Here is a 12,117-nt window from a genome sequence, read left to right on the forward strand (position 1 = left end):
TCTCTTTTCATGACACAGTGGCCAGTAGTTGAGGTCATAAGCTTTCCCCCTCCATCATTAGCCAATGGATACACACTACCTTCGCTATAAGTTGTCACCTGGTTGGAGTTCCTCTGCCAGCTCAGGTACTAGGATGCTCCAATAGGAGCATGGCTGCCTCTGGAGCAGTTGCACATGGGATCTCCATTATGGATGTCTGTCGGGCGGCTAATTGGGCTTCCTCTGTACCTTCATCAATCTCAATATATGAGCTGGAGCACTGATCCTACAGGCTGATGTATGAACCATAGGTCGGCACAAAAGCAGATGCTTATTATAAACTGAGTTAAACATGAATGGTACATGTAATGTGTGGTAAACAGAGGAATTGGTAATTGAGACCAGAGCATTAACAAAGGAAGGGGGAAAGGTTAGATAGATCTTCTAAGACTTGGAGAGGACTAGATAAAGGTTTGATGTGTCTTATTAAAAAAACCAGAGAGTCTTGAGAGAATATACTTTCTTTTATCACTGTACACATATGTCCATTTACTGTTACACCAGCACTATAACATAATTTGCATCCAAGTCGACCATATCAACAATAACTAGTTGCTTCTATATAAAATCTGTGTAAGATTTCCTAAGTACAAACCAGCTGGCTCCATCCACATTCAAACAACGTTCCCTACCCCGAGAACACCACTGCAAGCGGTGTACAACTGCAATCATACCACAGCACTGTGGGTTCCCAGCGAGAGAGAAATAAAACACACGGACATGCCCCACCCTCAGGTAGGTGCAACTCCTATAATCTAAGCAGTAAAACAGATGAGACATACCATATAAAACGTATTATATTAATGCACTGGTAACAGGTAGCACAGTTTTGGGTCTGACCATTTCATGCAAGTAAACTAAGAAGACACTCCCTACCCTTTTACCCACACTCTTGCTTTCTCCCTTGTCACAGTCTTTCCGTCTATCACTTCCTCCTTTTCACCTTGTGGGGTTTTCTCTCTATTGCTCTGGATTAAAATCAAATGACGAAAATGTTGTGCAGATGGGTCCCACCTGCAACCACCGGCTCAAATTAAGTACTGGCCCAGGTAGTCCGTTGACTCAAGAGCATGTTAGTTTTATTTTTAGATGACTTTAGTCAAATGAGACATGTCCATGGCTTAATGTCTTTCTCAGTGCTTAATTTGTAAAAGAATAAGTACCGGGCCCAAAGTTTTTCTCGGAAGCCCGTGGTCAATGCCATCGATAGCAGGAGTGCTGAAGACCCAAGGGTGTGTGGTCTTGATGCGTCCACCACAAGACCAGTTCTTTATTTTCGGTGCTCGGCACTGGCACTTAATTGTCAAAAACACACATATCACAGTCTGCCACATAGTAGCACTGCTCATCTAATTTAAAGATGAGCACAACAACGGTTGTTTATGAATACAATATACATTAAAAACTGCTAACACCTATCTCCCCACCCATTCCTTTCGTCTTGGGGACCGTGAATAATCGGAACTGTCGCACTTACAGGTGAAAGAGTTGTTTTGGTACTGTCATTGACCGCAATGACGGCACTGTTCTGGCCAGGGCCCTGGCACATATTATTTCTTTTACAAATTAAGCACTGACCTGGGCCATGAATTTGATCCACTCGTTTGAAAACGCTTGCTACTTCACTCCTGTATAAAAGGTGGGGCATGGAAGAAACGCTAAGATATTCATTGCTGACATCAGTATACTTGCCCACAGCACGACCAAAGTTCCAGCTGAATTCTATGAAATCAGTACCTAGGTTTCCAAAAATATATATAAAAAAAAACAAAAGACCAAAAAACCCAGTTGAAAAAATCTTCTCATCATGGTTGCGGGTCGTGTGTGGAGAAGTCGACAAGTGACTGCAAGTTTAGAAAAGATTGTACTCAACAAAAAAAAAAAAAAAGGCACACGAACAGTGCTTCCACTATGGAGTATTCATTTCAGTTCATACGAAATGTGCATTTCATTTCGTATTTTCTTTATTCCAAGTACTTAAGTAGACTCTGCTAATGAGGAAGTATAGCCCCTCCAAAAAATAATCCCCGCAGGTTCAAGTTCATGATTAGGATTAAAAAAGGTCTACTACATAAAAATCAACAATAAAAAAAATCGCCTGCAATAATGTTAACATGCAATTAAGACCAAAAGATCTATTCATGAACAAAAGAAAAAAACAACTTTATCGACTGCAGGATATTACCCCGTTCTAATGCCAGTCCCAGCACATCACGGTGCACGTTCGTAAGTTTTATACTTCTTTTGATGGAGGCACATCAGTTGATAGGTATTAAGTACATGCTTACATTATTGCAGTAGATTTATTTTATTGTAAATTTGTATCTTGTTATAATTAAGACTGTGGACCCCTAAGACTGACAATAAGCGGACAGACATTCAACCAGTTCACTTCTCCGCCTCACACTGAATCTTAGCTCGTCGATTCCTGGTCCATGTTGAATATAAGGTAACAGGTCTCCAAGTGGTCTGAACCCATTCTGTGTTCAAATTGAGGTTGTAGGTCTTCTGGCGTCAGGCCGCTCTGGAACTGGCAGGCGAGTTCTTCATACAGGGTTTGTCCAACGTCACCTTGAAGGAAACCAAGAGACATAAAAAAAATCTTTAGGAACCCAACATCTTTTATATGCAAGACAGAGTAAGAATGAACAGCATACTTTCAAAATACATCCAGCGAATGCAACTGCCACACATGTCGATGACACTACACAGTAATGCCTAGGAGGCACAATCACCGTGACCTCACATAGCCTCACCCTAAGGATATTGATAACATGGGTGTTGGTGCCTATTACAGAGAATGGAATCTGAACCCCCTATGACATACTCATTTTTTAAGGGCAGGCAGAGGTCCAATCATACCAATAAAAGGTGCCTCGAAGCCAAAACAATGCAGAGTGTGGGTTAGGAAGGCCCAGTCCACCCGGTCGAAGGCCTTCTCTGCGTCCAGCACGAGAAGGATCGTGGGAATTCCTTTCCGTTGTGCTTTTTCAATCAGGTGGACTATTCTACGCAAATTATCATGGGTTTGTCTTCCCTTGATAAAGCCCACTTGGTCGACCTGGACTAGGAACAGCATGACGTGGTCCAGGTGAGTTGCCAGTATCTTAGAATATAGTTTTGCATCCAGGTTGAGGAGCGCAATCTGCCTATATGTTTGGGGAGGATGGTGATTAGGGCTTCTCCTATGGAGGGAGTCACTTGTTGGGTGGAGGCAATGTGGTTAAAAAGTGTCACTAGACGGGGCACGAGGTCCGGCGCAAAGGTACGATAGAAGGGGTCATTCAGTCCATCCAAACCTGGTGCCTTTCTGGACCTCCTCAGCGGAGATGGGGCTGTTTAGCCCTTTATTGGTAGAGGCGAGTACCTGAGGTAGGGTGAGACCTTCAAGGTATTGGTCTTGCAGATTGGGTTGATCCGGCATGTATAACTCGCGACAGAATGCTCCAAAGGTGTTGGCTTCGTCAGCTTCACTCTGGTGTGGACACCCCCCGCCCCCCCTCCATCGTCTACCCTTTGAATATAGTTCTTCTCTTGCCTGAGCCACAATTGGCGCGCTAGGAGTGCCCCTACTTTGTTGCCCACCTCGTAGCTGCGTGCTTGTTGGCGTAGGAGTGTCTTTTCGGCCCCGTTTGTGTATATTGCTTGAAGTTTCCCCTTGACTTGGGTCACCTTGCGGAGTGTTTGTACCGAAGGGGAGGTTTTATGGTCCTCTTCAACGGAAAGTAGTTCGCTCTCTAGGAGGAGGCGGTCTCCCGAGCGTTGCTTCTTGCAGCGTCTAGTTCTATACACTTCCCCCTGATGATTGCCTTGAAGGTGTCCCAATTGTTGGCTAATGAGGTATGGGCTGGGTCGTTGAGTTCGAAATAATTTGTGATTGCCTGTCGGAGCTCGTCTCGGAGGAGTCGATCTCTAGTCAGATAATTTGGGAAGTACCATCTGGAGTATTTGGAACGGGGAGCAGGCCAGTCCAAGGGGGCATAGTCCGAGAGGCATATCGGCTGAAACTGTGTTCTCAATACCATTGAGAGGAGGGATTGGCTCAGAAACACGTGGTCGATGCGAGAATATGTGTGAGTGGGAATAAAAGGAGTAGTCACGTGTCGTGGGATGTGCGGCCCTCCAGGCGTATATTAGACCCAGACCCTGTAGCGTCGCCAGAAGCGATTGGCTGAAGACCCTCTCTGCCGTACTGTGCTATGTGTAGTATCTAAATGCGGGTTCCAGATTAAATTAAAATCTCTCAGTAGTATTATATTGCCACTGGCGTAGTCTCCCAGGGTGAATAGAAAAGCTTTAAGGAAGTCATGCTGGACGGAGTTGGGCACATAGAGTGTTGCAAAGGTGTAGCTCCTGCCCCGTAGCTCCCCCTTGACCATCACATATCTCCCTTCCTAATCAGTGTGAGTGGCTGGTGTCACAATGGGATAGAGGAATGAAAGAGGAGCACCACCCCATTGTGTTTAGTACGTGCCGAGGAGCGAAAGATTTGGGGGAATGCCCTATATTTCAAGCGGTGTTCGTCTTTGCGGGGAAGATGTGTCTCCTGGAGAGCGGCAATTGTGACCTGGTGGTCCCAGAGGAATTTCCAGATCCGTTGTCGCTTGTTGGGAGAGTTCAGCCCCTTAACACTCCACGATAAGCAAGTGAAACCTGTCATTTGACATCGGTACCTGGACGGCTAGGCTCATTTCTCTCCTCTCCCGCCACCCGGACGGTATGCTCCCTCCCCTTTACCTTAGTTCCAAAGTGTGGATAGTAGCTAGAAAAAAAAGAGTCCAACGCAGTTCAACATCTTGCTCTTGAAGATCCTTGGTCATAGAGGAGGACCTCGTTGCGAGAAACAACTGGGTGGGACAAAATTCCATCGCCGTGGCCCATTGAATGTCTTGTGAGTATGGAAAGTATAGTAATCAGTGGCAGTCAGTAGGTTGACAGATTATTGCATACAATGGACTGCGGTATGTTGACGAGCCTCTTTCCGCTGAAACATAAGTGCTGGATCCGGCCTGACTGAGTGCCATCACAAATTAGAGTTTTCAACCCATGAGAGTATTGCCAGACCTTTGCTGTTGAAGCAAGGGGCCTCCTCCTTTCTTCTTTGGTCCTCACCTCCCCTCCGGACTTCTTTCTGGCGTCTCGTTTGTTGAGGCAGGCACCTCGATGCCCAGGATAGCTTCCTCCTCATCCAAGTAAGTACAGTGGCAGTTTTTATTGCCCCAGGTGAAGGCCATGCCAAAAGGTTAAGTCCAGCGATATCGCACCTACCGGTCTCTCAGGGTCGCCGTGTTTGGCCGGAATTGATGGTGTCTGGTTAACGTGGCTTGGGCCACATCTTGGTAGAGTGAACATTCCGCATTTTGGAAGTTGACTTTATCCATAGTATGTGCCTTCTGGGGGATCCGTTCTTTGGTCTTGAAGGAGCTAAATTTCACTAACACGTCACAGGGTTTTCTGGTGTCTCCAGGACTTCCGGGGTCCCACTCTGGATCCGCTCGAGGCATACCTCCTGTTCCAAGTCCCCCCAATATCGTTGAGAAGAGCCCCACCATGAAGGCCTCTAGGTCAGGTCCCTTGCAACCTTCCTCCAGGCCTCTCACGTGGATGTTCTCCCACCGGGAGCGATTTTCTAAGTCTTCACAGCAGAGCAACATGGTCTGTAGCTGCGCACTGAGTCTTCACACTGGGTCTCCAACGGTCGCATGCATTCTTCCAGGTCTTGGTGGTTGGCTTCTAGGTTGAGGGTGCGGGCTTGGACGGAATCCACATCCGCCTGTGGGGCCACCAGTCGATCCCCCATTTCCGACTTGAATGCATCAAGGGAGGCCCCAATGTCTGAGTTGATGTCGTCACGCAGCTCCTGCTTGAACTCTCTAAATGTGGCCATCAGTTTCTCGCTGGAGATTGCCAAGGTGCCTTGGGGGGTTTTGGGATCGACCCTCTATGTCCCCGTGGGTGCTGGGGAAAAGAAGATGGAGACCCTGGGCGTCTGGGATTTTTTGGGTGGCATAGGGACCCTCCTTGCTGTCTATAAAGGGCCTTGTGTACCCGGTAGGGTCATTGGGGGCCCGGAGCTACGGTGAAGTACTAGTCGTCAGTGACAGGGGTTCGGCAAGGTGGCACCCAGGAGTTCCAATGAGCTGAAGGCTCAGGGAACCAGTTGTCTCTATGCGTGGCCCGCGTATCCAAGTCCAACTTGTTGTGCGTGGATGGGCTCGGGCCCCTTCTAAGGTGTAGGGACAGGCCTTAGCAATATGGTCAATCTCAGGGTCAACTGCCGCTGTAGATCACTCCAGGTCGCAAAGCAGCGCAGGTAATGTGTAACTCTGGGTAACCCCTCTCAATTTGGCGCAGCCAAAGTCCTCTGTCATAGGAAGTCTCACCGGGGCACGTGATAGGAGCTTGCAGGTCCTGCTCCAGCTGCCTCCTCTCAGCTGCCTGTTGGTCACTCCATCCGGAAAATGGCAAGTCACTGCTGTTGAGGCCCCCACTGGTGCTACACCGTCGCTACTAAGAAAAGCGGGGTCCGGCTCAGTGACTCATTATGGTATAGGATCTTGCAGGGACTATTCCGCCTTCTTTAAGTCAGGCAGCGCAGAGCGTGGAAACAGGTAGTTCGGAAGGAGAAGCAGAAGGGCAAGCCCCCCACTCCTTACAAGCTAAGATCGGGAGCTTCCCTGCTGCAGTCTCATTAGGCGACCCCCCAGGGTGCCAGTCTCGTGGAAGGACTTGGTCCGCTGGCGTTAAGCGTTAGGAGTCCCGGCGCCTGCCATCTTCGGGCCAGGCACTCGAGCCGTTGCGGGAATGCCATATGCAGGAGGGCCCCCCCGTCGCCCCACAGAATCCACAGTCGCCGCCTTAGGGGGGATCTCCCCTGCTTCGTGTGGATCGAGGGGATGCCGCCTCTGAGAAGGTACGCGAGTAGACGTGATTGCTTCAGGGCGGTAGCGGTCTCTGCTGGTTTGCTGCTGGTCTTTTATTAATATGTAGGGAACGTGGGCAGCCCCCTACACCCATCCGCTCACCAGACTCTGTTCCCTGCTCTCTGTGCTCCGGCAGCTAGGGCAGCGACTCGTGGCGTCAAGATATTTTCCCGCTCTTCAACATTGCAGCCGCCATGATGTCTCACCCGAGCTCGGGGATGGGCGTGCCGCTGCGTCCGGAGTGTCCCGAGGGTATCTTCTGACGTTTGCGCGCTGTCCCTCATGTCTCGGAAGTAGCTCGCCGTCCCTCAGGAAGCAGCGAGAGAGCCCCTGTGCCAAAATCAGGGCATTTAGAGCGCTTGGAACCACTGATGCACTTGGGCCTAGCGAGGAGCTGATTGGATTCTCGTCCGATCAGCCATGACGGTTAGCCACTCCCCCCTCTATTTATGTGTTTTTAAAAGTAGCACATATAAAAGGCATTGTTATTTATAATGCCAATAACTCAAACTCAGACACATTAATGGTGAGTACACCCCTTTCTTTAGACGCTGCTCACTGTAGTCAGGTTACAGTGAGCAGCGTCTCAAGAAAGGGGCACGGCCAACATTTTAAAGTGAAAGCGCGGTATGGGACGCTTTCACCCAAAAAGAAAAAATAAATAAAGAAAGGTTCTGTTGCGCGGTCGCTAATGTGAAAGCGGACCGTGCCGTAAATTAAATAAATATGTGCGCCTGCAATAGTTAAAGCGGACGGCGCTGTAATAAATAAATAAGCTTGGCTGCTATAGTTAAAGCAGACCACACTGTAAATTGAATAAATACATTACTATTAAAAATATAAAATCAGGCGGCATGCTGCCTTGTAGGGAAAGCATGTCATGAGTAGAATAATGTTAGATCATTAAAGAAAATAGGGCTAACCCGATACCTTCCGGTCAAGTTTGCGCTATATGAAACTCAGAAATAAACTATGCTTTTGTTGGGCAACATAATTGTAGAGATGGTGTCAGACTAATTCCGTGCACCCCTGCAGGATATGTCGTCCTAGAGACCAGCTTGCCCACAGTGCAACCACGTGCATCGCTAAACCTAGACAGGTAGCTAATGGCTTTGGCAACCACAGAATATGGCAACCCAGGGATCGTGGTAACAGATCTAGAACCTTTTTGCTCAGTCACTCGTTCTCTCTACCTCTAAAAGAAGTATACAAGGAATACACAGTAACATTTTCAATATTTATTGATCCATTGTGATTCATTATAGAAGATATGTGATGCAGTGATTAATTAACAGAAGCAGATGGAAGTGATTAGCAATATAAGAACAGTGAACAGAATGAAAAGTTCTTGCTGAAACAATGTATATATGCAGGCATATAAACAATATATATGTATGTATATAGAGCGTACTCCGTTCTACGCGTGCCCTAACTTAGATGTCTAGGTGTTCTGCCAGGAACCCCCATTGGATGATCTAACCCCATTACCTGAAGGGAAAGAATGTAGATTCCTTGTGATGGTCACAAGTTGGACATTCCTCGCCGAGGGATCAGTTAACAGCTGGGCTGAAGTTTCAGCATGCAGTGACCTTGCAAATGACAGCAAGTGCTCCTCTCCCTAAACCCGGAAATCCTTGTTTATTTATAACAGAAAGCATCCTTGCTTTGGACCGAGATTCTAGTCAGGATGCCATTGTTTATGTGCTATAGATAGCTGTGTCGCTGCATGAATGAAAACAATCACGTTTGCACAATGTATGTATAGACCTTGCATGTGATGTTCAAGGTATCTAGATAGTGTTCTTGCAAAGTTTACTTTATAAGCAAGTATAGTTTCATGGAAACTAATCTGCACTGTCATGACCACAAATGTGTGTTAAAAGTAATTGTGTGCGAGTGAAGACAACTTAAGAGAAACCTGTGCGTATGTAAAATGGCCCAACCAGACACACGACAGTGGCAGTGAATGACTGGTGATTTCCTGATGATAGACAGGGCAGTAATGGGGAGCAAAGCTTATCTTCACCACTCTATAGCAGCAGCCCTGAACTCCTGGAGGTTACAAGAGCAGTAAACCCATACTAGTAAATCTTGAACTGCTATGATAGGGTGAACACGGAATGATGCAGAGGAAACACTACTTTGGATAGAACACAGGCTCTTTGGTAAAATCAGTGCCTTCTCAGGATTTGAGAAACTGTTAGAGGTAGGTCTCTCTAAGCTGGAGGAAATATGGAGAATGGGCTCAAATCATGCGATCAATTACAAACCTTATTCCGTCTCCACCAATGCCAATTCTAGAAGTACTTAGCGATCTACCATGGCCTACATTGTCAACTAATCTGAGTATTACGATAGCAGACTTCTCACCATTAGACTCAAACTTTCTCCCTGAGTGGATTAGAAGTCAGAGAGCACGGATCTAGAAAACCTTGAAAATCTTCCAGGCAATCTGAACTGGCTATGATCCCAGTAGGGACAATGGGAATTTAGAGGACTTAGAGTTGGAAAAGGATCTGATGCATGCTTGAAAATGTACTATTAATGACAGATCCAGGCTAGTTTATACCAAGAGCTGTCACAGGGTATATATATTTCTAACAATCCAGATTGTATGTGATGAGGCAATGTGCTTAGTCTGAAGTTGACATATTTGTACACACTGTGGGAAGTCTGCTGCTGGTTTACAGATATTTTGGTTGGGCATCACAAGTATACTCTCAAGGGTGCTTGTGGTTGAGCTAGTCTTCCTAGTGAAAGCAGACATGCTGGGAGTCTGACTCGGAACAAGAGTTGCCCAAGCACTCCAAAGCATTGCTAGGATGGAGTGGGGCGGCACAGAGGGAAACTGATTAACAAAATAAGGGAGTTTGAAAACCCTGGTAACAATGGCTTCCTGTTTGAACATGGATATGTGCATGGCAGCAGAAAAGGTCATACACAAAGGCAGGAGTGACCCTAAGAACTTCGAGAACCATAGATGAAATGCTTTGAAGTTTCTTAATAGTATTTAGAAAACGCACTCCACTTTAGTTGCCTGTTATTGTTCCATGGATAGAGGAGCCACAGCAATCCTCAAAGATCGACCTGCATACTAATATGCGGTATGAAGTGGTCCTGTCTTTTCATTCTTATTTTAATTTCCAACATTATACATCGAGTGACATTGTAAGACAAGCAGATTGCCAGACCTCTCATCTACAGTATACTGAGAGTATTCACAGTAACACTTGTAGATAGACTGAAGAGAAACCAAGCCATAGACATTTTCATTAAATAGGTGGCTAGTGCTTTTTACTCGAGGCAATGGACTCTGAAGCCCTCTGGCACATGCCCATTGGCCACGCCATAGCCGTTAAACAGTGAACAATCCACCTGGAAGCAGTTTCTGAAGCAACCGCCATATCTTTGCCTTTATTTATTTAGGACTTTTGTGCAGCAGGACATGCCACCTGCCAGCCACTTCATAGTGTTGTCCTGTGACTTTGGCAATGTTGAATGGTGGAAGGATCATCCTTTCTCGCCAAAGTTTTTGGAGAGCCGTTTTCATTTCTAAGAGCTTGATTAGTACATGCGGGAGTTCTGCGTTGGTATTCCTGCATCTGGAGGTACAAACCCCTCGAACATCGGTACCTTTGGAATGAGGTTATACCAGCCTATAACAGATTAACCCCTGAGGAATCAGTAAAAAAACACAGGAATCGGTGTTTCTGCACCCATTCCTGCATCTGTTCTACATTATAGGGCCTGTTTTCACCCCCACATTTTGCCTGCTTTGAGCAGATGAAAAGGGGGGGCCCTCGGCCCCCCCGCACGCATGGCGGCGCGGCGACCGTCGCCCCCCCTTTCCCCATTGTTGTCTCTCGGTGGTGGGGGCGGGCCCTGGGGGGCGCGACCCACCACCGATTGGCCGGCGGCCTCCCTGACCCGGATACAAGGTAGAAGGTCCGGGTCAGGGGGGGCGGGCTACAGGAGGGGCGGGCCGGGGGGCGTGCCCCCCCCGCCTGGCCCCTCGGGAATAAAGAGGTGGGGAGCGCCCAGGAGACCCCCTTGTCCCTGGACGCTCCCTCACAGTACGGTGTGCCCCGCGCTCGGGGCTTCTTTGTTTTTTATAATTTTCTGCTTTCTTTTTCAGGTTTTGTGCACCGGAGCCGCCGCGAAGGATCAGCCGCGTCGTGAAGGCGGAGAGCGGCTTTTTGGATTTTATGATCATTCGTGAGGGCGGAGAGCGTCTTTTGCCTTTATAATCACTCGTCTTCTTTTAACAGCCTCGTGTGGCCAGGCACGGAACATTGCTTCGCCGGTTGCGATTACCGGGTGAAGACCTGTCGAGGAATTCTAGCGAGGCGGTCCGTTTCTGAGGCCCGTAAGGTATCGTGTGGGGGCGGGAGTATCCGGTAACGAGTACGGGAAGGTTGCCTGGGGGAAACGAGGATCTAGATTCAAATCCCGGGTAAGCGCGCCAGCATTTAAAGACTGTTGCTCCTAAATTGCGAGAGAAAAGAAAGCAGCGGTTTATTGCATCGGGAGCGGGCAATTTTTGGCGCGCATTCTGAGGAACGGCTAAAAAGGCCGGGGTGAGCTAAATAAAACAAAGCAGGAACATTAGGCTGATTTAGCTCGTGACACGAAAGGAAGTGAAGCAGGGTCGACCAGGGCAGCACCTGGATGGGAGACCCCTGGTGAAAGTTTACATATTGTAGGAAAGAAACTGTTTTTCACGGCTGCATTACATTAATGATTAGGTAATTTGTTGTTCATGGAGTGACACAAAGTGTACAAGTGTATGGTAAAACAAGGGGCCATTTCTTACAAGGTTATTGCTTTAATTTTTAAGTGATTTATTATTAATGTCATTGCACAAAGTACATCTATGTAATTGTTTTTCACGCTACACTGCAGTGTTTATTTATAATTCATTGTACTGGATGTGACACAAAGTGTGCAATTTTCTGAAAACGAGGTGACAATTTTGAAAGGTTTTTCACTAATGTATTGTTTTAACTTTAATTATTAAGTGATTTATTGTGTATATCCTTACAGTTCCAAGGAATAAGTGCAGATACGGGTTCAGAATTGTCCTGGCCTTGGAAGGAGTGTTATTTTGAATGTCGCTTATACGCGGTGATAACACAATTTTTTAATTCCAGGCAAT

The 12,117-nt window shown here is 47.1% G+C and overlaps 1 protein-coding gene across 3 annotated transcripts in view; it reads right to left on the reverse strand.

The window, feature by feature from the left end:
• Positions 1-488: 488 nt before the first annotated feature.
• The window catches only part of LOC144784718 (uncharacterized), a 71,516-nt gene continuing 59,887 nt past the window's right edge, over positions 489-12,117 (reverse strand). For all 3 annotated transcript variants that reach the window (XM_078663684.1, XM_078663686.1, XM_078663685.1), the window contains one exon: positions 489-2,610. In XM_078663684.1, coding sequence (XP_078519810.1) covers positions 2,453-2,610 — 158 coding nt within the window. In that variant the 3' untranslated portion in view covers positions 489-2,452. The remainder of the gene's footprint in view (positions 2,611-12,117) is intronic.

The sequence above is a fragment of the Lissotriton helveticus genome, chromosome 10 (assembly GCF_964261635.1).
Source record: "Lissotriton helveticus chromosome 10, aLisHel1.1, whole genome shotgun sequence".
Lineage (NCBI taxonomy): Eukaryota > Metazoa > Chordata > Amphibia > Caudata > Salamandridae > Lissotriton > Lissotriton helveticus.